This window comes from Phyllostomus discolor, chromosome 4 (assembly GCF_004126475.2).
Source record: "Phyllostomus discolor isolate MPI-MPIP mPhyDis1 chromosome 4, mPhyDis1.pri.v3, whole genome shotgun sequence".
In the NCBI taxonomy this organism is placed as follows: Eukaryota; Metazoa; Chordata; class Mammalia; order Chiroptera; family Phyllostomidae; genus Phyllostomus; species Phyllostomus discolor.
The window spans coordinates 110105120-110130454 of record NC_040906.2 but is presented as its reverse complement, the minus strand read 5'-3'; the positions used below and the strand labels follow the sequence as shown (position 1 = coordinate 110130454).

General features: G+C 55.2%; 1 protein-coding gene across 2 annotated transcripts in view; it reads left to right on the top strand.

Moving 5' to 3' along the window:
* Positions 1–25335, top strand: part of CPNE5 (copine 5) — an 87222-nt gene that overhangs the window by 34427 nt on the left and 27460 nt on the right. The window contains exons 4-11 of one of the 2 annotated variants that reach the window (XM_028509601.2): positions 502–605; positions 1013–1052; positions 1266–1342; positions 3170–3229; positions 5216–5266; positions 5556–5619; positions 16284–16387; positions 20815–20919. In XM_028509601.2, the coding sequence (XP_028365402.1) occupies positions 502–605; positions 1013–1052; positions 1266–1342; positions 3170–3229; positions 5216–5266; positions 5556–5619; positions 16284–16387; positions 20815–20919 (605 nt within the window). The remainder of the gene's footprint in view (positions 1–501; positions 606–1012; positions 1053–1265; positions 1343–3169; positions 3230–5215; positions 5267–5555; positions 5620–16283; positions 16388–20814; positions 20920–25335) is intronic. The other variant, XM_028509602.2, reaches the window with a different exon arrangement.

The following is a 25335-nucleotide window of genomic DNA, read 5'->3' as shown; positions in this document are numbered from 1 at the left end:
GGAAACGACTTGTGCCCTGGTCTGTTCATTAGAAATGGGTCACTAGGTCCGGCCCACACTCAAGGGGAAGGGGGGCGCTCACCCAAGGCTGTGGATGCCAGGAGGTGGGGCCTGATCCTCCCCGTCCCGGTCTCTGCCCCTGCATTTACAGTGGGGGCATCCAGTGGGTACACACCCAACTACAGTCAGTCAGGGAAGAGTGGTGGTCATCAGGGCAGGCACAAGTTCAATGAAAGTAAAACTTTTCCTGAAGACAAAGGCAGTGATGTGGGAAAGTGAAGCAAGCACCTGCTCAGGTATCCCGGTATCAAAACCGTTCAACTTGGGCGGAGCCTACACAGAGATAGGGAGAGGAAAACTGGAGCCACACTGTGGACAGTGTCCGCTGTTAGAGGGAAATGCTCTCGCCTGGACTGGGGATGGGACAGCCAGGAGAGCCTTGGCTTTGCTCCCCTGCCCTATCAGCTGGCCCCGAGGTCCATGTTCTATTTCCTCTTGCAGTTCGGACGAACCGAGGTCATCGATAACACTCTCAACCCCGATTTTGTGCGCAAATTCATTGTGGATTACTTCTTCGAGGAGAAGCAGAACCTCCGTTTCGACCTGTAAGTGGAAGATGGTGCTGAGGATGGAGCTGGGGAGGCAGCAGTGGTGGGAGGTGGGGCCGCAGGACTAGGCAAGGTGGGGGCAGTGATGTGAGAGGAAGCTCAGGGTTGGCCTGGAATAAAAGTGACTATTAGCTGAAGTCTAGCCTCACCCTCATCAGGAGATGGAAGGGAGGTGGGGCAGGGAAAAAAGCCCACCCCCACCCCATTGTTTTCAGTTGAGTGTGGAGGACTCTAGCTCCACCTCTGGGAGCCCTTCTCCCCCAGGTGACCGGGAGGTTCCCATGGACCTCTCCCTCTGTCAGAGCTTTTCTGGGGTCAGAGCCTGTTTTCTGTGGTGCAGGGGCCCCACCCAGTCTGAGTCAGCACGCCCGGCTGCCATCACCACCTCTCTGTGTTCCCTGCAGATATGACGTTGACTCGAAGAGCCCTGACTTATCCAAACACGTGAGTTCCACCTGTGACTGCCCAGTGATCTGAAGTCTCTTAAATGCCAAGCTCTGAGTCAGCCTCTGGCTTCATCGTGACACCGAGTGTGTGTCAATGCTGTATCCTGTCATTGCAGAGCCTTCACACTTCCAGGGGTGGGGTGATGGGGGAGCTGGGATGGCTGTGAGCAGCGTGGGTGACACTGGTGTTTTCTGCACCCTGGATCTGCAGGATTTCCTGGGCCAGGCCTTCTGCACCCTTGGAGAGATTGTGGGGTCCCCCGGGAGCCGCCTGGAAAAGCCCCTCACGTAAGTGTAGAGGAGACTGGGGCCTGTCTGGGTTCCTTCGTCAGTGATGGGCCGACTTCCTGTCTGCCCTGCTGAGGGCTGGCTCAGAGTCGGGGGGGCGGGGTGCGGGGCAAAGCTGTCAGCCAGTCATGAGGGATAGTGAGGAATAAGGAGACCCCATGGGCCCTCCCCTTGCAGGGCCTTTAACCCAGTTACCTTGGAGGGATCCCAACTTGGTTATTAGAGCCCAATACTCCTAGGAAGGCTCTGAGATGCTACCTAGTCTTCCACCCCTATCCTTGTAGGGGGAAGAAACCAAAGTCCAGAGAGGGGAAGTAACTCGCCCAAGGCTACATAGCTGGGCAGTGGGAGAGCTGGGTTTGTTTGAACGGAGGGTTCTACTTACATAGCGCACATTTCAGACCATTCACCCTTGCTGTGGGCCAGCACGGGCTGGCAAAGCTTCCCCATCTCACCCTGCCTCCACCGCCTGCACTGAAGAGCCTCACGTGCCCTCAGGGGGAAGCCGTTATCCCGAGCAGGCTTTGGGGGAAGAGTCCCAAGGCTTCTCTCCGTGGAGTCTGAGGGCGGCTTCAGGGACCAGCCAGGGCTGGCCAGGTGGTGCCGGTGACCTCTCTTGTCCCTGTTTCTCAGGAAACCCCAGGAGCAAGGCCCAGGCAAGAGAGGCCTGATGACTGGGATGAGCATCCAGGTCATGCGCAGGGTGGGCAGGAAAGGGGCATCAGGCTGGGCTGGGCATCAACCCCCAGCTTGCTTCTGCCAAGCTCACGCTGGATGCTGTGTCCTCACTGTGATCAATAACTGCAGAACCTGTTACTGTGTGTGTGTGGAGGGGGGGGGGGGGGTGTTCTCCCTCCCAGGCCCTTGTCTCTGACCCCCCAGTAACTAACTGTGTGATAACTTCAGGACACCCACGAAGGCCTCCCTGTCCCCAAAATGTCACTTCCTTTAGGTTCACAGAAAATGATAATAGCTATCATTTATTGAGGACAAGGAGCAAGCCTAGTTTGGGGGGGCTCTGAAGCTTCTAGAATATGGGGTCCCATAAATAAGTGTGTGTCTGCCCCTCTCAGCTCCCAACTACCTGGTCAAAAGCTCATGAGCCACTTGGGTCCGGTCGGGTCTGGTTTCTGCCTGCTGTCTCCTGGTCCACCCTTGGTGGAGGGTGCCCCTGGGGGGCTGAGGAAGACTTGGGGTAGGAGATGGCGAGGGAGCTGAGCCTTCAAGGCAGGCAGGACCCCGACGGTGGAGATTGGTGGAGGCCTTCGGTGCTGCTGAAGGAGGGGACCTGCCCTGCCCACTGACGGTGTGTGCGTGCGAGTGCGGAGGTCCTCTCGGCCCAGCCTGAGCGGCTCCCTCCCCCCAGGCCCCTGTGCCGGGTCTGATCTCCTGTGATGCTCTCGGCATTTCCCCACTTCACAGCCTGCACGCCGAGGCTCAGAGAGGGAGAGCGGCGGTCCTCAGGCGGCAGCAGGCATCGGCATCCCCTGGAAGGCTTGTTAGACACGGACTGCTGGGCTCTGCCCCCAGAGTTTCAGATCCACAGGTCCCGGGTGAGGCCTGAGAATTTCCACCTCTAACACGTTCCCAGGGAATGCTGCCGCCGCCGCCCGGGACCCCACTCTGAGAGCCCCTGAGCTAGAGTTGCCCAGGACTTTACCACAGGGTTTGGGGAGAAGACCTCTCCTTCCCCCGACCTGTGGCTTTGGTCCTGTTTTGATGTTTGATCCAGACCAGAAACTTGTCTCCAAGAATCCAGATGCCAAGCACTCTGGTCTCTGGAAACAGGTGGCTCATGACTTGCTCTCTCTCTTCCTCTCTGCACAGGATAGGAGCGTTCAGCCTGAACTCCAGGACGGGCAAACCCATGCCGGCTGTGTCCAACGGGTAGGTCACCTGACCTCTCTGGCCCTCGGGCCCTCAGACATTCCGCCAGCTCTGCAGAGGGGCCTCAGAGTCCTGGCCCAGTCCCAACTCCCACCACTGCGCATTCCGCCCTGGCCCAGAGGACAGAGAGGACCCCGGGTCCTTCTTAAGGGCTCAGGCACTTCGGGCAGCTCTGCGGCTGGTCCCTGCCCCCATCCAGGCTGGAGCTGGAGCTTCAGCAGCCCCAGTGGCTCACGGGACTTCTGTGAGCAGGGTGGGGTCTAGCTAGGGGCTGTTAACAGGAGTCAGAGGGTCTGGGCGTTTTCCCCTCCCCCCTCCCTCTGGCCTGGTTTCTTCTGCCTCTCACTCCTTTCTCTCCCTTTCCCTCCATGGCTCCCACTGCTGGATGTGTCTCATCCAGAGAGTGGCTTCAGCTAAATCCTCACTTTCTGTATTTGCTCATCAGCTTTGGTGGGCCATCCTCCACTCTGACCACCTGCTTTTGCCTGGCCTCATGCAAAAGTGGGCAATGCAGACTCTCCCCACTCCTTCCCTCTCCTCCTCTCCTGCTTGGAGGGAGGGTCCTTACCTCATCAGGGGGCAGGAGAGGAGTGTAGGCTTGAGGAACCAGCCTGGAGGTACCTCCTGATTATGAGCATTTTGGCTGAGTAAGAAAACTCCAGTGGCCACCAGACCAGCTGGATGTGGGAAAAGGGTCTCCAGGGGACCCAGGGAGGCTTACAGCCCAGGAAGCGTGTGGATGTTGATTTACAAGGGAGTAGAGGAGCAGCGATTAGAAAGAGAGCCTGAGTCAGAGAGAGAAACAGAGACGGAGGGCGAGCATGGCCAGAGGGAGAGAGGGAGGGAGACAGAAAGGAAGGCCGAGCAGGTGGGAGCAGGGCTGGAGAGGGGAAGGAAAGATTGGAAATAGAACAGGGACTCGGAGGCAAAGAGAGGAACAGATGGAGAAGCCTTGGGCGAGGAGGCTGGTGTGAGATTTTATTGCCTGGTCAAACAAACCATATCTCTACTACCGGGAAGGACCAGACAGGTGGTGGGGAGGGGCTTTGGGCCACTCGATTCAGCCGCCCTAAGGGGACAAGCTAGCAGGCACTGCCACCTGCCTGTGGCAAGGGAACCTCCAGATGCGGCCCCCGCTCGTCCGATATGGAAGATCCTGCTATCTCATCAGCCCCTAGGACTGGCTTTCCTGCCTCCCCTGCCTCCTCTGTTTGAGAGCCCCTCCCCCCGAGAATTGGTGCTGGGAAGAGCTCCATTAGGAGTTCTCAAAATGTGTTCCACAGACAGCACGCGGGTGGCCCTGGGTGGGCCTGAAGTGTGGGACTGGGTTTGATCAGCTTTGCACAATCAGACAGGAAGGGGGCCAGGGGGGAATGATGCTCCTTGAGGGCCTTCTCTGTGCCAGGCACTATGTGTGCATAGTAGTAAAATGTGTGCTACAGTCACACCCATTGCATGTGTCAGGGAACCAAGGCTCAGAGAGGTACAGTAAGGAGCTCAAAGTCCTGCAGCTGTAGGACAACCTGACATTTCCTTCTACTTCCCAGTGGCCCTGGGCTGCACTGGGACCCCTGCTCAGCCCTAAACATCAGAGTGGAATGGGCTGGTGGCTGGGGAGCGGTCTCTCCTGAACAAGGGAAGAGAGGTGCAGGTGCCCTGGGTGGGGCCCCACCTGGGGAACTCGCCCTCCTGGAGGGGATTCTCTGGGTGGGCTGACTTCAGGTCCTCGTCGCCCATCTCCCTGAGGAGCTGCATGGTTGTCTGGGATTTCTCTGAGAGAGACTCCAGCCAAGCTGTCCCAGGGGCGGTAGTCATGGGAGAGAGGCTGGCAGGCTGCCCCCGCGGGTACGCCAGCCCTTCTGCTTCTCTCCCTGTTGTTGCTCTCCTGAGGTGAGTCAGCGTGGCTCAGAGCTGGAATGTTCTGGGGTTCTGGGGTCAGCTGGGTGCAGGGTGGGGTGGCTAGCCCACAAGGTCTTTTGCCCACAGAAGTGGTCTTTGGATGGAAAGTTTGAGAACCACGGGTCTGGAAGCCTCCGGGTGAGTCTGGATGCTTTTCCAATTCTAGGACTGTAGCTGCAGACGCCGCCTTTCCTGGTGGGCTCTTGGGGAGCCGGGGTGGGGCGGCTCTAGGCCTGGGGCCCGGCCCAGGGAGCAGGGCACTAGGCCACACTGCCAGTGTTTCAGGGGACTCTGTCTTCTCGAGGGCCCCAGGCAGATCTGCCGGGTGGTGGGGGTTGGGGGAGGGGGAGGAGGGCTCACTCAGGGAGTGTCCAGGTGTATCTCCGTCTCTGTCTGGCTCTCCACCCTTTCATCTTTCCTCTCCCAGCGGTGTCTCAGGGAAGAAATGTGGCACCATCATCCTGTCCGCTGAGGAGCTCAGCAACTGTAGGGTGAGTGGCCGAGGGACTCCAGGACAGGACCTGGGGTGTGTTGGGGGAGGGGGGCGTGGAGGGGAGGCTGGCCTCCCTTGGCCCCAGGACCACGTGTGTCCTTGGCGGGAATGGGAAGACAGGGCTCCCCAGTCTTGCCTGTCACAGCATTCCGTAACATCGGAGTTAGGTGAAAGTTAGAAGGTGAAAGACCGAGGCCCAGAGAGGGGAGGAAGGTCGCCCATGGTCAGCAGCAGAGCTGGGCCAGGGTTCCCTCCGCCCTGTCCTGCTGCCACTCGTGTGTCCTTGAGCCAAGACCACCTTGGTGCTGACACTGGCAGCAGAGGGGCCTTTTCAGTCTTAGAGCCTGGGCGCTTGGCATTCAGTTGTCATTTTTCACTTTTCGCTCTAGAGTAGGGTGACGCCCTGCACGGGGCTGAGGGAACGAGGGCATGTGGCTGGCTGGATGTGACTGTGTGCGTGTGTGTGACTGTGTGGGCGTGTTGGGAAGCAGAGTCTCCATCCCAGGCAGCTTTTGGTTTTGCTTCTGCCGTGGGACTGTAGAGAAGCAGCCAATCAGGACAGTTGAAAGGGCTCAGAAGACCTGATGGCTAATAGCAATGATAAAGTATAATTCTTATTTGTCAAGTGATGGGCATTGTACGTAAGTTACCACTACCCCCGCCAACAGCCCCGAGAGTTAGATGTCATTGCTATCCCCATTTTACGGGTGAGGAGCTGGAGGCCGGGAGGCTGAGTCCCCTGACACAGGACTGGAAGCGGTGGAGTCAGGGAGCTGACGCGGGTCAGCCTGGCTCTGAAACCCTGGCTCCTTTCCCCGGGCCACCGCTGGCATGCCTGGGAGGCCAATTAGGAGCCACAGGTGGGAACGTGATGGGCCCTGGGGAGAAAAGGTGGAGGCGGCAACAGAGCGTGAGCTCAAGACCCAGCCAGGGGTGACCTGGCGCCCAGCTTCTGGTGGGGCTGGGCCCAGGTCGGGTTAGGGGCCTGGGAGGGATGTGGAGAAACAGGATGTTCTGGCCTGCCTGGGAAGGCGTCACGACTACTGTATCTGTTAGCTACCAATATTTATTTAAAGTTGAGAAGAATTTTTAAATCATGTATTAATGTATTCAAAAATAACAGTAGTTTACCCCATCCCTGGTTGACATAAATAACACCTTTTTTGAAAAATAACTATATTTCCCGAAACAAAGGTCTCATTGTGAGAAGAGTTGCCTTGTTTTAAATGTTTGTAAATCTCTTTACCATCTGGCGCGACACCAGAGAACTGCATTCTTGTGTCTGCGTCTGCAGTCGGTCTGTTGCGAGTCACCATCGGGCAACTTGTAGAAGCTCCCCCGTCTTATTAGAATTATTTCAACATAGTTTTGGCCTCATGGACTGCCCCCAACTCCCCTGCTGGGGGCAGGGGTTCCTGGTCCATACTTTGAGAATTACTGGTATGGAGGTATATAAATTGTTAGCCAACATTAATTGAGCAATTATTCTGAGCCACATACTGTGCTGAATGGCCACATGTATCAACTTGTTTATCTGATGTATTATAATATGAATGTAATATGTAGTATGCTGTATCACAGTGTCTGGTATATTACGGTCCTCATTTTACGGAGAGGTTAAGTGACTGCCAAGGTCACACGGCCGCTGAGTAGAAGAGATCGAGCCAAGGCAGCCTGGTTCTAGAGCCAGGACACTGGCCTGTGGTGTCACGAAATGCTTCCAGGGCTTCCAGCTGGAGAACGAGACACAACGGCCAGGACAGGGCAGTGCAGCAGGGACTAAGGCAACTGCTACGCGATCGCTGCTTCTGGTTTGTCGGCTGGTCCGCTCACCCCGGGTGAGGGGTCTGGGGGACTCGACAGCGGGTCTAAACCTGCCCCCAGGTCTGCACCAGCAGACAGCTGGGCGCACAGTAGGCGCTCCCAAGGACCTATCACAACCCGTGGCTGAATGACCAGGAAGCACAGCAGAGGCAATGATGAAAACCACACGTCTGTGTGCTCCTGATATGGACACTACTGGAGTTCAGACCAGGGAGAGAACCCGGCTGACGGGAGGCTAGAGCTTGTTTCAGTCAGGCTCTCCACCTGTGCGCTCGGGTGCAGAGGGTTGCTGTGAGGGTTAACGGGGAGGGACTGTGCCCAGCGGGCGCCTGGCTTCTGCAGGGAGCCTGGGTGAGACAATTCCTTGAAGCCTAAATTCAGTCTGCCCCAAACTTCTAGCTCAGCCAGTGACCTCCTCTCCAGTTTATAATTAAATAAGGTCATAAAAGTGAAAATGCTTAGAAATTCTAATGCTCTAGAAAATGCTGGGTGCTGTCATTGGTCTAGTTTTCTGGGACTTAGGAAACTAGACCCAGAAAACGGGACTGTGAATGGTTTGCATTTAATACCTACCAGCCCGCCCCCCTCCTTTCTTACCCCTACTCCCTCCGGCATCCAAGGATGGCAGCCGTTTCCTGGATTTAAGCTGTTCCAGCACTAGGTGGGGGGTGTCCCCTCCTTCCCTGAGACTGTCAGCTCCTTTTCTTTGGGCCATCTTTGGCTGAGTTTCCCAAGAATACTTGCAAGGAAAAGAGACTAATTCCCAGCATCTGGCTGAATTAAAATAATTACATCTGAGCGGCTTTTCCTCTGTCGTCCCAGCTCCGAATTCAGTGGGAGGATCAAAGGAAGAGGGTGGAGTGGAGAGACGGGCTGCACCAGAGCAGAGCTTCCTGCTCAAGTGAATACATTCTGCCGAAGTAGACAAACCCTCCCTTGGTCCCCGGACGCGTGGGTGGGTGGGGACCAGCAAAGGATTAGAGTGGACTCCAGCAGGTGACCAGTGCGCTCACCTGCATGCTTTGATAGGTTTCAGAAAAGCCTTTCTCATCTAGAACTGAAATGCCAAGAAAATTCCAACAATCCCGTTTGATCCAAAATACCGGTCAGCGGTCAGTGACAGCCGATGTTGACAATGATAAGCTCCCAAAGGGCTCTGAATCACCATTTAATTATGCTCAGCAGTAAAACTGTTATTGTTTATTATTGTCCCATGTAACAGCCTCCACGATTTGCACAGTTCTCTCAGCTGACCAGGACACTCATGTTTACAGTGTCTCTGATTCCTACCACAGGCTGGGCCTGGGTAGGCATGAGTGACCCCAGGTTACAGACGCAGAGAGGCCGAAGTGGCCTGCGTAAGACTGCAGGATTCTAGCGCAGGCCTTGTACTCCGAATCCTCCGGGAGTCTTTTCTTCACCCATAGGGAAGCCAGGAGCCTCCATGACCAATAGCCCTTCGCAGACCTGGTGAGTGGTGGGCTTCTGGAGACAGGCAGGGTTGCTGCTGGTGCAGGGAGCAGGCAGCTCCTTGCTCTCGCCTTCTAGGGCCCTTAGCTCCCCGGAGGCCTGTGGGGCACCCAGACCTGCTTCACTCTGGGGTCAGGAGCTCCTGCCCAGGGAGCACGTCCCAGCTGCCTCCCAGTCAGGACACACACTGCTAAGGGTGTGACTCTCACAGCCTCACACTGCAGCTACCCTGGGGGTCCTCACTGCTTAGGGGTCACTGGCCTGCTCCCATATTCATTCATTTCATTTCAGCAAATATGCTTGGGCTCAGTCCTCGCCCTCCCAGAGTTTCCATTTGAGTGTGAGAGACAGAAATGCCAACCAGCAATCACAGCACAGCAGTGGTTCCCAGCATTGTCAGGCCTGTGGCCTCTTTTTTTATAACATACATGCTACAGCATTCTTTACTGTCCTAAAGAAAATTCGTGGACAGTACTATATAATGCCAAAATGCATACAGGTGAAGGTGTGTACCCTTGCAGCTACCTGGGAGAAGGTGGATGGGTCCAGACAAAAAGAACAGCTTTGCTAAGACCCCGGGCCAGGGCAGACTGGTGTCAGAGAGGTGAGGTGTGGGTGGGAGGGGGGCCAGGCTGTGTGGGCCCTGTGGCAGGGGAGCTTAGCCGTCTTGAATCCCAGGGAAGTTAGGATCCTCATCTTTCTGAAGACAAACCTCAGAGAGGCCTGGGAGGAAGAGGGAAAGATAAGAAGAAAGAGGTGAGGTGAAGCCAGGGACGTGGCAAGGTTCCTGGGACTCGGAAGCCTGCAGGTTGACGTTTAGGGAAGATCCATGGCGAGTGACCAGCGTTCAACCATCACCCTTTTAAAAGTTCGTTTGTGATTTTTGGGGCTTAGAAATAATTTCCCTGGTGGAAAAAAAAGAAACAAGACAAAACTGATTTTCCTGCTGCTGAAAAAATAACATGTTCATAACAGACAAGTTGGAAAATGCAGAGAATAGAAGACTCGGTTAGAGATGATTGTTGTTGACATTTGATGCGTCGCCTCCAAGGCTTCCTTCAGGGTGAGCATGTATGTGCTTTTTCCCTATAATTAGTAGAATATTTATCCAGTTTTCTTTTATTTCTCAGTAGAGTATGTTATCCAGACTTATTTTCCCATGTCATAAGATAATCTTGGAAAACATGTATCTAATAACTTCATATTATTCCTCTACTATCTGGATGGGTCATAATTCACTGACTTTATGCTCTTATAGGCAACAATATAATTAATGTTGCAGTGAACACCCTCATAGCTGAATTGTCCCATTTTTCTTTTAACTTTAAATGATGGATTTTGGTTCACAGCCCAGACGTGTGGCCTCAATGAATAGGAAGGAAACTGGTCACTCGAGGGTTTTCTGCCACTGAATGGCCAAATCAAGAGACGCCCAACTGGCTAACTTGTTTGAAAAGGTGGTCACTAAGATGGCAGAGAAAAGCCAGCTTGACCTTGACACGGGTACCACAGTCAGCGTGTAAAGACAGGCCCAGTCTCCTAGACCACTTCCCCTGCCGTCCGTGTTCAAATAAACTCCAGTCCATGGGGTCTTCACTGATGTCCCTGGGCGCTGGCACCCCGTCTCCCGCTTCTGCAGTCTTGTCCGGGCAAGGCGGGCTCCGTGCCCCCGTGTGAGTGTAGAGGCCCTCCCGGTGGCCGCTGTTCGCAGAGCCACCCCCAGCTCCAGGCTGTGTTCCCTCCTGCTGGAGTGCTGAGTTTTGCAGTTGTGGCTAATGATTCCTTTTCTTTTTCATTGATGTCTTCTTTTCTTCTGACTAAAACAGACAGTGTACTAATTTTAGGAAAACCCAGCAAACTTTAAAGAGAAGACAGTAAATGTCACCATAGTTCCATCATCTATTTCAAAGTGCTCCTTAGGGTGCAGCGAGTGAGCAGTGGGGTGGAGCAGTTAGGAACCTGGGCTCTGACCCTCACAGGCGTGGCTCAGCTGGTTGGGTGTCATCCCACAAACAAAGTGGACGGTCGCTGGTTCGACTCCCTGTCAGAGCTCATGCCTGGGATGTGAGTTTGGTCCTTGGGCACAGAAACTGATTGATGTTTCTCTCCCTCCCTTCTACTCTCTCTCTCTCTCTCAAAAAAAAAAAAAAAAAAAAACAACAAACAAACAAAAAACAAAATCTAAAAGAAAGAAAAAAAGAAAAGAACCTGGGCTCTGGGTCAAGACCAAATGTCACATGTCACCAGCTATGGGACCACAAGTGAGTTGCTTGAGCTTTCTACATCTCAATTTCTTCACTTGTAAAATTACTTTATTTAAATTTTTGACATTTTCTTTGTCCTGGATTTTTGCATCAATTTTTATTTTTAAAAATATCACATTAAATCTTTATTTTGATTACGGAGATTTTTGACTCCCTAAGTTGAATTTGACACTTGCCTTATTCATGTTCTGGCTGCAGGGGCTGCCAGCCAGACCCAGGCCGCCGCAGCCTCTGTTCTTCCCTCCTGGGCATTGCTCCCCTCTCCAGCCTTCATCCCGTGTGCTGACCTCTGGGCCTGACCTCTGACCTCCACAGCCCTCTTCTGGGTCAGGGAGGGCTAACTTGCTAGAGCAGGCCAGGCCACCCTGGAGAGGAAGGCTGTTTGCTGAGGTCTCTCAAGCAGCCTGATTAACATGTGGGAAGATGCAAATTGAGGCAATCCTGCTGTTTTAGAAGAACTTAATATGTTTTTTAAAAAGATAGGGTGAAAGGCAGAAATTGCAGGAAATTATATATTGCAGGAGCTGCTTTATCTTCTCTGCAGTTGATTCCAGAGAGGCTTCTGGTTTGGGAACAGCGTTTCGTGTGCACAGAGCCCCTTCCTCAGGGCGGGGCTGCTGGGATCCCTGCCTCCTAACCCTCCTGGCCCAGGCCCTCTGCCATCTTACTGCCCCTTCCTCAGTCTCTTCCAGGGCTCACACACGTATCAGGGGTTGGCTCATTCACTAGCCTTCATTTAAGGGGGCAGTTGAAGCCTTGTTCTTATGGCTGTTGGCATAACCCAGAGCCACCTCCAAAAGCACAGGCCCCAGACAACTAACCCGGTCCTTGACTCAAGGACTCCCCATGGGGTGCACACCCACTATGAGGGAAGCTTGCCTTGGTTGCAGCCCAGAAATCTCTCTAAAGGTCTGTTTTATCCCCATGGATTCCACGATAGCACGACAATACAGATTATTATAATGGGCTTTGGGTGAGCGTTCCGGGCCTGACTTGTGTTGTGCAGGACAGGTCAGGTTGGGGAGCAAAGTGAGCCCCTGTCAGCGCCGCACAGGTTTGCTGTCACAGGGGAGACGGTGCCATGGGGCTCACTGGGGGATTTTCCGGTTAGCTGAGTTTCAGAGCCAGTCTTTTTCTCTTTTCTTTCTTTCTTTTTTTTTTTTTTTAATTTTAACTAGTTTGCACGGAGGAGGCCTTTCTAAAATGGATTTCACACTCCTCTGACTTCCCAAACTGAGGCTACAGAACATAAACTCATCTCGATGATTTGAGTCTATTATTTAGAACCCGTTATTAATCTCTGGAGCCAGGCTGCCCTGTTCCAAACCCAGCTTCTCTTCCCAGCCGTGCGGCTTCAGGCAAGGGTGTTCGCCTTTCTGTGCCTCAGTTTCCTCCTCTTTGAAATGAGAATAATAATTACACCTCATGCGGTTGTTGGGAGGATGAAGTGAACTAATGGATGAAAAATAGTGCCTGTCACGTAAGAGGTAGAACCATACCACACTGCCACTGTCATACGTGAGTTAAATATTAAACATGGGCAATTTCACCTGGGTCAGCCAGTGGAAGACGGCGCTCTTCAAGTGTGGCTCCTGCTCTTACAGACGCTCTGTGCTAGGCCCTGTGGACTGGAACTTAGCATAGGGTCACAGCAGCACCTCTACTCAGTTGATCACAGGACAACACGAAGACCTAGGCTACGTTGCTTGCCCGGGCTGCCCAGCTGGTAGGTGGCAGAGCTGGGTTCCATGCAGGCCTGGGAACCATGTGGCCTTGGTTCCTTTGTGCTGTTCTCTCTGCCAGCTGCTGTGCTGGGGCTGGGGCCCTCCCAGGGGAGCACCGAGCGGTCCGGGAAGCATCGTCTACTAAGTTCTGCCTTCAGTTTTCTTTAACATTCCTCCTCCCCTTCCTGACCTTGCATGGCCCTGAGGGTTCTCCTAGGAAGCAAAAATAAAAGCTTTTGCCCCTGGATTTTCTGTTACCTATTTCCATTGTTTCTAAGATATGTGTTTATTTTATAGTGCAGGTTGTCGTGTGTGCTTCACCTATGTTCGTTCAAATGCAGGTGTCACACAGGTGACCTCCAGACGTGTGGGGTCACATCTGGAGACACAGCACAGCTGTGTCCAGGGGAGGCCGGAAGAGCCTCAGATTCCCAGGCTGTCCCCCGAGTGCTAGCCTTCCCCTGATACCCCCCGGCCCAGCGTGCTCCCCAAGGCATTGACACTGAAGCCTGAACTGCCTGGTTTAAAAGGATAGTGGCAGACACCCTGTTCAACATGTCACTTTACAGATGGGGATACTGAGGCTCAGAGAGCTGGAGGGACTCCTGGGACTCCCTAGAACTCAGCACCCTGGTTCCCTGCTGGGACTGCCCCCACCACTCTCCTCAGCAGAGTCCAGTCTTCCCGGTCTTCTGATGCCCCTGCCGGGGCCCCCGTGGCAGGAGCCAGGACCAGCCACACAGGCAGGTGACCTGTGCCATCACACAGGGCCCGCCCTTGGTTTGATGCTGTGCTGTCACTGTCCTGAAATCTCTTAACACTTTTTGAACAACGGACCCCACAATTTATATAGCTAGTGCTGGGAGGAGCCCACCAGGTCCTAGGCTTCCTCCTTTCTCTAGGCCGTGGGGTGGGGCTCCCCAGGAGGTGTTAAACATGCTCCCTCCAGCCAGCATGGGGTGGGATTGGAACTTCCCCCTGGGCAGAGACAGTGACGGCCAGGGATGAACTTAGAAAGCTAGAGATCTCTCTGGGAGGGTGAGAGGGAAAGTCCTGAAGTCTGCCTGCCTGGGTTACCCACAGTGTGGCCTTGGGCATTTGGCAACCTCTAAAAGCTTCAGTTTCCTCATCTGTAAAAAGAGGAGAGTAGAGGAGTTACTTTGTACAGTTGTTCTGAGGGCTCGATGAATGATGTATGTAAATAATATGCCAAGAATAGCGTGCCTGCAGTGCTCTGCACTAGTAAGTGCTCAATGAGTCAGCCATTCTCTTATTCCAGGTCTGAAGTCCCGGATTTCTTGGGCGTTGGAAGCCCCAGTCAAGCCTCCTCCTCCCTCTCAAGGTGGTGATGATGAGGGTCAGGCATGTGCTGGCCCCTGGGCCTCAGCACTGCCCCTCCCTAGAGCCTCCCTTCAGGGGGCACTTTTGCCACAGCCCAGCCCCTCCATGCCCAGACACGCTGAGAGGCCAAGGAAAGCAGGGAAGTGGCCTTAGGAACCGGACTGTGCTGTCTCTCAGGGAGGCCGAGGGCGTACCCGAGGAGGCAGGACGTGGACATCATGCATGTTGAATTTCTGCTCTGCCGGTTACCGCCTGGTGATCTTGGGCGGGTTACTTAGCTTCTTGGGCCTCCAGCTTCCTCATTTGTAAAAAGTGACCAAAATTATTTTGAGGGCTGAATATGATAAGGCTATAAATCACTGAGCTTAGTGACCGCCCCACAAAGACAGTATCTGGTAATGTTTGTTGAATGAATGAATGAGTGAGTGAATGGAGGGATGTTCTGTATTTGCTGTTGTCAGATGTCCTTGAAGGAAGGTGTGTGAGGTGGTGGAAGTGGAGGTGGGGCAGGGACAGAGGCTATACACATTGTCTTGGGGGGAGGGCTGAAGTGTTCAAATAATCACAATCACCTGCAGGCACGTAGCACTCAGTGTGCGCCATACACTGTTCTCATATTAACTCATTTCATCCTCACTACAAACATAAGAGGTAGGCACTGCCAGCAGCCTCATTTTACAGATGAGGAAACTGAGCACAGAGAGGATGAAAAACTTGCCTTAGGTCACACAGCCAGTAAGGGATGGAGTTGAAGCACGCAGCCTGGCTTCAGCAGCCATATTCTTAACCTTTATACTGCACCCGGCCCCCAACCCTTGACTGTAATCTTCAAGCTTGTGGGAGACTGCATCTTCATCTCTGCCACCAGTCTGGCCCTCACTGGGCTGTAAGACACTGCTTCCAAGAGACCCTCTTTTTTACTGAGTGGAGGGGGCAGCATGAGAAAGCTGAATGGCTCCCCCACAAGCCTTGGCCCTTGAGGGCAGGCCAGGCCCCAGGGACTGGGACAGAGCCCCAAGCTCTGGCTAGCTGACAAGTGATTCGTCAGGATGCACAGCTGTCAGGTTGAAGAGGCCACGTGGGGACGGGTGGAGAGGAGGACGCAGGGGCATCTCTGCCCAGTGCCCTGTCGGCCACAGCGAGTAAGGGGCTGGGCACCATGCGAGGGGTGGGGGTCCAGTGGTCCTCACCAGGGCCTGAGCCTTCCGCGCTTTCGGTCTGAGTGTTGGGTCAGACGGGGCTGTAAACTGGTCAGGGGAGTCAGACGCCCAGGGCTCTGCCTGGGGAACTTGGTGGGGTCCCTTCCTGCTCTGAGCCTCAGGCTCCTCAGCTGGGCCAGGATCCTGGCTGTGTCACCTTACAGAGTCAGTGAGCTGGGCCTCTCGTCAGTTAGTGGGTGTGAAAATGATGCCTGAACTTGCTTGTCCTCCAGGAGCCACACAAATGTGTGCGGGGTGAGGCGACTGGGCAGAGTACGGGCTGTGGCGTTGGCAGGCCAAGCTCAGAGTGGTTTGGGGTTGGTCATTCCAGCTCTTGAAGCCGCTCAGTTGAAATAGCAGTGAAATCACGCACGTTACACTGATTGCGTGGTGGTGACTGCCTGCCCTCTGCTAAGCACTTTGCACACGTGATCTCATTAGTCTTCACAACAGCCCTTTGAGGTGTGTCGTGGCCCCATGTGACAGAGAGAAACTGAGGCTCCAAGACATTACTTCCCTGGCCCAAGGTCATCCAACTAAGAAAGTAGCAGAACCAGGATTCAAACCGGGGCAGCTGGCTCCAGAATCCACCTGCTTCACCACAGACCCCTCTGTTAGACCTGCCAGCGGGGTCGTTTGAAGATGAAGGGAGACCTGTGGAAGCGTCAGCCCAGGGTCTGGCCCTTGGTCCCTGCAGGACGCACGCAAGATGCTGCCCTTTCTAACCAGCTGGTGCCTGGAATTCTCATGTTTCTGGGGCCCTGACTCTGCGTTTCCACAGGGATCAGGGCACCCCCAGCCTCCTCTGGCCTCACACCTCTGCTCTCCCCCTCTCATCAGGATGTCGCCACGATGCAGTTCTGTGCCAACAAGCTGGACAAGAAAGATTTCTTTGGGAAGTCCGACCCATTCCTGGTGTTCTACAGAAGCAACGAGGATGGAACGTGAGTTCCCTGGCAACACGTCACCCTCTTCCCGGGGTCTGGGGTGGACAGAGTGTGGTGACCTGCCAGCAGGGTGGCTTATGTCTCCCCTTCTTGCCTGTGCTGCCTTGGGGCTTTGCTCTAGAGAGGGCAGGGGATCGGGACAGAAGTCAGAGCTCCGGCGTGGTGTCCTGCCCATGTTGGTGGGCCGGGGGTGGGGGGGACAGCCTCCAAGCCGGCACTGCCACCCTGAGGGTCCCAGCAAAGGTGGGTGTCGGGTATGTTAGAGGTGAGGGGAATGGGTGAAAACAGGGCTAAGGCAGGAATAGGGGCCCCTCTGATAGCCCCTTCCTTCTTCCTCACGAATCAGTCCATATATCCAAGCCCCGTCCTCCTCCACCCATGTTCCCCCAGACACCCCACTGCTGCGTGTCCCCCACTACCGCACCCCCAGCATGGCGAATCTGCACCCTTTCCCCGCCCAGCCCCACACCTCACCATCGGCTTCATTCAAAACTCCACCTGTCTTTGAAGCCCCGTTTCCGCCCCTCTCTAATCTGGAAGCCGCCCACAGTGTGACAGCAACACACACACGTACTGCAGATGTAGGTCAGCTGTGCACGCGGAGGGGCAGACTCTAGGCGGAGGGTCCGGGGGCCTAGGTCTTCCCCACCAGCCCGCTGGGTGGCGCCCCCAGGCGAATCACGCCCCTCCCTGGGCCAGTTTTCTCATCAGTAAGATGAACCAGTTGGATTAGGTGGTCTCCACGGTCTCTTTAAGCTCCGCAGTTCTGGAGGCTGAAGCCACTTATGGCTGGTATTCTGCAGAACCAGGGAGCAATGGGACTAGGGAGGTTAATTAGAAAAACCGCTGCTGGAGGAGGGAACGGGGAAGCAGGGTTTAAAGAAGAAGAAAATGGGTCCACGGGGGAGGCACGGGGAAGAGTCACAGGTGGGAGGAAAGATGTGTGCAGAGCGAGTGTGCCGGAGCAGAGGCAGAAAGTCCTCTGCCAAGTTCTCTTTGGTCTGACATTCTGGGTGTGCATGCGTGTGAGCGTGTGTGTGTGTGTTGGGGGGCAGGGAGCCGCAGGGAGGAGGTGTGTTTCAGTTCCAGGAAAAGCAGATTTTTAAGTCTGAATGTACAAAACAAGGGAAATTAGGTATGATCATTTGCATAACAAAAGGGTTCTTTGTCTCACCAAAGGACTCCTGGCAGAATTTCTTTAAATAATTCTTGTTGACTTGACTTGAGGGAGGAAGAGGCCTGAGTGGGGGTCTAGGTGCCGGCGGCAGTGTCCTCCCAGGTCCCCCCAGAGACGCAACGCCAGGGCACACTGAACTGTCTCAGAAGTGGGGGCTGGCTGACCAGGAGGGGAGAGGGATTTCGGTTTGGGGGCAGGAAAGGTGTGTGTTGCAAAAAGTGTTTGCCAATGATTGTTCTAGAAGCATGATGTGTAGGATGGATGGGGAGGGGGCGGGGAAGAGGGGGAGGCTCATGACTGAGGCTGGGAGCAGGTGGGAGGCGCAGCGGAAGTGCAGGGGAGGGGGAGGGGCAGGACGGGGGCAAAAGGACAGTGCGGAGACCCTTGGGTGGGGCCCGAAGTCACAGCCCCCTCCCGGGGAGTGGCACTGTGGAGAACTAGAGGGTCAAAGATGGCAAAGGAGCTGGCCAGACGTGGGAAGCCATGGGAGTTTACTGGGGGGCAAGCTCCACATGAAGCGTGGGCTGCATGTCTCCCCAGGACAGCTGGAGAAACCCACCCAAAGGCCCCCTGAGAGGCTGACCCGTCTGAGGGCCCCTGCGAAGAGGCAGGTGCCCAGGTCAGAGGCTGGACTGGTGAGAGCAGGGTGGTCACCCAGGGTTTGAGGAGAAGAGAGCGGGAGGTTTGGGAGACACTGCCAGTTAGGAGGATGGGAGGAAGGGCCGTGAGGGAGCCAGGGGGGTGGACCAGCACGCCCGCTGCACCTCCCAGGGAAGGTGGCGTCCACAGAGCACCTTCTGTGCTGCCGCACTGTGCCCGCTGTGTCTTATTCAGTCCGGTCACTTCTGGGAGTAAGAATGTGGCAGAGGAGAGCGAGCTCCCTCGGCTGCCTGTGGGCCCGGCCTGGGCTGGCGCTGCTAATCACCAACTGTGTCACTTCAGGCAAGTCTCTAATGCAGTGGAACTGTCTGGGATGAAGACAGTGTTCTCCATCTCACTGTCCAGGACGGTTGCCATTAGGCACATGTAGCTGTTGAACGTTTGAAATGGAGCTAGTGTAACTGAGGAACTGAGTTTTAAGTTTCATTTCAGTTTAGTTCATTCAAATGGAAGTAGTCACAGGTAGCTGGTGGCACATTCGGACAGTGCAGCTATAACCTCCGAAACTCAGTGTGTTGGTGTGTGTGTGTGTGTGTGTGCACAGGGCAACTCTAATACTGTGCTCACGGGCTGCTGTGAGGATTAGTGAGTTAATATATGTAATTAGAACAGACCCCAGCAGCTCCTATGCTTACCCTCATTTTACACTGAGAGGGGAGCTCAGAGAGAGTCACTTCCCCGGGGCTGCACAGCTGGCAGTAGCAGCCCTGGGCCTGGAGCCTGCGTGTGTCACTGTGAAGTGAATCCCCTGAGCATGTGTCACCGTGAATTGAGTTGAGTGGTGAGAAGACTGCAGGGACAGCAGAGAGTCGAGGGGCCTGTGGATTTGGTGGGGGAGGGGTAGCTGAAAGAAAGCAGTTCAGGCAAGTCTCTGAAGCAGGAACCAGACCACACAGGGTGCAGGAGAAACAAGTAGGGAAGAAATCAGGCAGGTAGAGAAGACCTGGTCAGGAAGTTTGGCTGGCAGGAGAGAGGAGAGAGGGGAGGCAGTGGTCCCAAAGGGGTGGGGAGGCCGGAGGGACCCCCAGGTCTGTGTGACTGTGGGGGGTGGTTTGGTGCAATTAGGGCTTCTGCACAGAGGGTGAACCTCCCTCCCTGCCTGTCCATTTTGCTCCTTATCCTCCATCCCACCACCCTGCCTTCTCTGCCTGCTCCCCGCCTGCCCCAGCCACGGGCAGCTGTGGCCCCTCCTTCCTCCGTCCCATTCCTGACATCATCAGCGGCTCTGGGTGTGTGGGGAGGTCTCCCACGTGTATCTCTACACTCCAGTGGGTGGGCGAGAAGGAGCGGAGAAGAGAAACACTGAGCCTCAGTGACAGAAATGACATTTTGACTTGAAAATTGCCAGAGAAGAAATGGCACAGCCTGTGCGGGAACGGGTGGAGCCCAGGCACCTTCCTGGGTGACCTTTCCAAGCTGGGAGGTGGCTGTGATGGATGCTGGGAAATCACAGGGGGCGGCCATTGCCCCCATGTGGCAGGGCAGGCTTCCAGGAGGGGGCTGGCCAGGCATGGTGTGGGGAGTGGGCAGGGGATGCCACCCTGGAGATTAGCCAATTCTGCACTTTTAGTTTGCAAAGCAAGCTCAAGGATTCGGAGCTGAAAGGGTCCTAGAGATCATCTCAGGGGCTTTTATTCTCTGGCTTGAAATGCCAGAGAAATCGAAAACTGTACGTGAACAATGATTAAAAAAAAAAAGACTTACTACAAAATGGCAGTAATTTAAAAAAAAAAAAAAGAAATACCAGAGAAAGCTATGGAAAGTCTCCTCTGAGAAATACATTTATTCATTAAAAAAAAAACTTAATGAACATTTACTACGTGCCAGGCACTGCCTTGGGCACTAGAGATACACCAATGATCAAAGAAGACACAGCCTTTCTTGCCTTTACTGAGCCGACCTTTCAGTGACAGACCATAAAATGAATAAGGAGAAAGTTAGACTGTGTCACGTGTCAAATGGTGACAGGTGAGATGGAAAACAGTGTGGAAGGGACCACAGATGTCAGAGTCGGGGGCCGGGGGATTGCACATTTTGGATGTGGTGCTCACAGCGGGTACTCCTGTCTGAGAGGTGGCATTTGAGCAGAGACCTGAAGGAAGTGAGGTGGGTTATGAACGTGGAAATCTCAGGGGACAGGCAGGAAAACAGCAAGCAAGTGAAGCCCAGACACCTAACTTCACTGACAATTTCAGGGGTTCACAGACCCATAAAACCCATCCACAGATCTTTCCATGGATGAAGAACGTTTGGTAGTGGCTGCCTCCTTGGGTTTACAGGTGAGAAGACAGAAGCCCCAAATGGGACAGGCATGCTCAAGGTCGCAGGAGAGCAGGGTCCAGGACCTGCACCCCCTGACAGCACCCCTCCCTGCCCCCCTCAAGAATCCTCTCTGTAGCATCACCAGGAAATGGCCATCTGGTTTCTATCTGGATGCTGCTGGAGACAGGCAGCCCTTTACCTCACAAAGCCATGGTTTCTCTGTCTGGTAACTACAGAGACTGACCAGCTGGCCCCTCAGTTGACCTGGATCCTATCATGCCTTCCTTGGGTTGGGGCCTGACACCATCCCTCTCTTCTTTGCCAGGTTCACCATCTGCCACAAGACTGAGGTCATGAAGAACACCCTAAATCCAGTCTGGCAAACTTTCTCCATTCCTGTGAGAGCCCTCTGCAATGGAGACTATGATCGGTGAGCTGAGAAAATGCCCCTCAGCGTGCACAGGTGCGGGGGGCCTGGTTCACGTTGGTGTGGGCAGTCCCCTCAATATGAGCAGAGACTCCTGGAGCTGGGCCCGGGTGGGGTGGGCCTCATGAGCCTCCCTGCCCTGTCCCCTCCTCCCTGGGCAGTCTGCCTCCATCTCCTTCAGCCCTCCCTCTTCGCTCCCCCCAGTCAGGCATCCCCATTGGTGAGAACCTCCCAGGCTGGAGTGTTGGGGTGTTCTGGCCTGGAGCTCAGCAGCCTCTTTTCCTTGTTCCCACTGGAGGTGCGGGTGGAGGCCCGATGGGCTGTAGATGCGCAGGGGCGGCCTGGTCCCCACAGTCCCAGCTGGCAGGTGGATTCTGGGGAGCCAGGATTCCGAGATCCTCTCTGCCAGCCAAGTTGCCATAAATGGGGGCTAGGGGTGGGACACAGAGCTTATGGAACTTTTTGGTGCTGCACAGCCTGCTGCTATGACATGTTAGCTATCATTATCATCATCGTCATCACCGCATGGGTGCAGGTTGTCGAGTGTGGGTACACCTGGTTTCTAACTGGCTCTGTGACTGAAAAGTGCTAGCAAGTTGGGCAAACTTTGGCCTATCCGGGCCTCAGTTTCCTTGTCTGGACAATGTGTATTTAAACATCTCCCTACCTTGTAGGGTTGCTTCAAAGCCCCCGTGGCGTGACACACACAGAGAGGCTTAGGTGTGCATAAAGCACCAAATTCACATGCCGTCCACAAGGGTTCACCGACTCCCCACCTTGTGCCATGCCCTGTGCCAGAGGCTGGGAAGTCAGCAAGGAGCTGAATACAGTCTTCGCCCTTCACCCAGCCTCATGGAGTTTACCTCTAGTGGGGGAGGCAGACACTAATCCAATAATCACACAAAGAAACATGTGATTACAAACCATGCTGAGTGGCGGGGGAGCTGTAAGGTGGTGTTGGTCTGTATTAAGTCGTGAGAACCCAGCCTGGTTTCCCAGTGATGGCTGCAGCTGGCGGGTTGTGGCAGGGGTTCAGGGCCAGGGCTGCCCGGTGGCCTTCAGGAAGTGGGGCCTCTGCTGGCCGCTTGGACAGGAGCACTGGGGTGTCCCGGCTGGAGGCATCGCAATGGGCTCGCTAGGCCCCTGCTCACAGTGGCTACTGACAGGCTCTGTGTGGTGGGGCGACAGGGGCCTCCAGGAACCTGGCCTCCTTATGATGCAGAAGATGAGGTGGCACCTTTTCCTGCCTCTTGGTTGGGACAGAAAAGCCACAGTCTATTCCACAGGTGGTCACGGGGCACCTACTGTATGCTCATCATGCCTCCATCTGCACAGCTTTCAAGGGAATGCAGCCTCATTTCCGTCTTCAGGGAGCTTATGTCTGATCGCAGGGAGCTCAGATGTGCACACGGTATTTCAGACAGCGAAGCAATTGTGCAAAATGAGACTAGCGACAAAAGTAGGCATTCTAGCAAACAAACCCCAGTCCGGGTCCTGGAGCTTCCGGAGTGGAGGGCATGGGAGGACAGAGCGCTTGGACCACTGAGTCGACAGGAGGCCCAGGGAAGGCTGCAAGGTCATGGGGGCAGGGGGTCAGTTCCTGAGGACAAGGACGTGGGAAGAATGGTTGGGGTGGAGAGACATGGAGGAGAAGGGAGGGGAAATTCAAGCTTGGAGAATGGGAGAGCATGGCAATTCAAGTCTCATGGGGTGGAAGGAACTGGGATCTTCAGCCCCACTACCCAGAGGTTTTGAGGGGTCCAGCTGAACCCCCCACTACTCTGCTTCCCTAGGGAGGGGCTCCCGGGGTCTCAGGACCCGGCTCGTCACAAGGGCAAGAAGGGCAGCCGGGCTCAGAGGCCAGGGCTCATTGTGCAGCCGTTGGAGGAGGAGAGGGTATGTGGTGGGGGGAGGGGGTGGGGGCAGGTCCCGGGGAATCCCGGCAGGCTGCTGTCCCCCCCTGCCAGGCTGAGCCCAGACTGCTCTCCCTCCAGGATGGCTGAGCAGCTCGGGCCTTCTCCAACTCGGGGACAGACTGACCATGACATGACTGACAGCAGTACTAATGGAGGGGCCAGGAATGTCACATTGGCTTGGTGACTGTGGGCAGGCCTGCCTCATGCTGAGTCCTAGGGTAGCCCGAGTGCCCAACAGCCAGTCGGGAGGTGCAGGCGTCTGGGAGGCCCTCTCAGGGCAGTGAGGGGGCGGCGAGGCTTGTGCAGGAAAACGAGGGAGGCATCTCTTTAAAGCCTCACAGAACATTGGGTTGAATCCAGCAGCCATGTCTCCCAGGCCAGCCAGGCACAGAGTGCCAGGCTGGGTGCTGTGGGCGCACTGAGCTGTCAGGCCCAAGCCACCCTCTTAGGCTACTTCCAGGCCACAGTGGGAAACAGACAGGCAATAATAATAATAATAATGGCAGGAGCTCCTGTAGCACTGACATGGTAATTTGTGTACATGAACTGATTTAGTCCTCCTACCAGTTAGTAGCCCTGAAAGAGACACTAACACTACCTTCACTGTACAGGTTAGGAAGCTGAGGCTGGCTCTAGAATCCGTGTTCTCGACCCTAGTGCTGTGCTTCTGACTGGCCAGGACATGGTGCCAGTGGGTGTGTCTGGAGGTGGCTCTGTGAGAGCCTTGCGGGGGCGCAGGGCGGGTCTGCTCCGGGCCTGGAGTGGAACCGAGACGCAGCAGGACTCGCTGTCTTCCCGGAGATGGACTGAAAGGGACGGAGGGGTCATTAGGGCTTGGAGACTGGGGACAGGAGAAGGTGATATCACTGACAGAAATGGGGAGGGTGACAGGGAGCCAGAACTGGTGGCCGTGGGGCAGGCAGTGGTGCCCGGCTAGGGAGAGAGGACAGAGGTCTGGGAGACCCCAGGGGGGCTGGCCGAGGTCAGGCGCTCAAGGCCCTTGGGGGTGGGGGGCGTGCCCCAGGTCAGAGTAGGAGGAAGAAGGGACAGTCAGAGATAGTAGGGGACCAAGCGGGGAGGCTGTGGTCAGGGAGCTGAGAGAGGGGGATTCACACGGAAGGGTCGACCACTCCTGCGAGAGAAGCCCAGGAGCTGGAGAACCAAGAATCATCTGCTGAGAAGCGGCTGGTTTCTTGGAGCTCTGGGGGTGGAAACCAGTTAATATTAATAAGATTACTGAGTCTTTAGGATATGGGGCAAACTGTGTCCTAATTGGTTTCAATACATTATCTTATGTGTGCATTAAATCTCCCAGTGACCCTAGAGGGTGAATGCTGGTGACACGCCCACCTCGCAGGCGGGGAAGGGGAGGCCCTCAGGTGACGTGACTTGCCAGGGCGGGGGGAAAGTACTTTTCTCCTCTCCAGAAGCTACCTCTGGGCTGGCCCTGTGCTTTGGGGATCCCCCTGTGTCTCCAATTCACATGGGGTCAACTCAAGTGACCCAGCTGAGCAGAGCTGGCATCAGAGGAAATGGCGTCAAGGTCAGAGCCAGTCCAGCCCTTCAGTGGGGTGAAAAGGGCTCACAGCAATTCGCCCTTCCCCTGCCTTCCCTAAAGCCCCCCTACTCTCTCCTTGAGCAAACAGACTAGAGGATTTGTCCTCATTAAACCAGATTCCCTTGGTTGGGCAGCTGTCATTCACTCACAGCTTGCAGTTGAATGAGTGGATTTTAAGAGGGTGTTAAGGGTGCTGGGTCCTCACCTGGAGAGGACAGAGTTCCTTGGAGCTGGAGGCTGTCACGTCTCTGAAACGTCACACTCTCTCTGTCCCCTGGAAAAACCACTTGCTTCTCCTTTGAGCCCTACCACCCGCTGAGCGCCGGAAAGGGCCAGGCTAGTGGGCATGTCCTCCCCTGGGACTGCCTTACCATCCCTGGCTCACCCCTGCAGAGGCCGACCTTGTCTCTGCCTACCCCAGCGAGGCCCCGCTCTGCTTCCACCCTGCAGCCTCTCTGAGTGTTGGACTGACTGTCAGTTTTGGGTGAACCCCTCGGGGCCTGTCAGCGCTGGGGATGTGTCAGCAGCAGCAAACGTGCGCCTTCCAGCCCGGGAGAGGCTCATTAGGAGTCAGGTGGGCAGCCCGGTTCGTGGGAGACTGTAGACAGGGCTGCCTGGTGAACTGGGAGGGAAGCCTGGCATCTTTGCCAGTGTCCCTCATCCCTGCTGTCCTGCTGAGGCTCACACACACCCCGCTCTGTCACTCTGGCCCCAGGCATCCAGGGACCTACAGGACACTGGCTCCCGCCCCAAGGCCTGGCATTGCTGCTGACAACCTGTGACTTGGGGAAAGCCACACACTCTGGGCCTCCCTCCGTAATTCTGGGGAGGGCAGGCATTATTACTCATGGCCCACTCCACAAAGTTGACTGAAGTTTAGTCAGCCGGCAGGCTATTTCTTAACACTACTTATATTACGGATGTATGCTAGGCACTGTTCTTGAA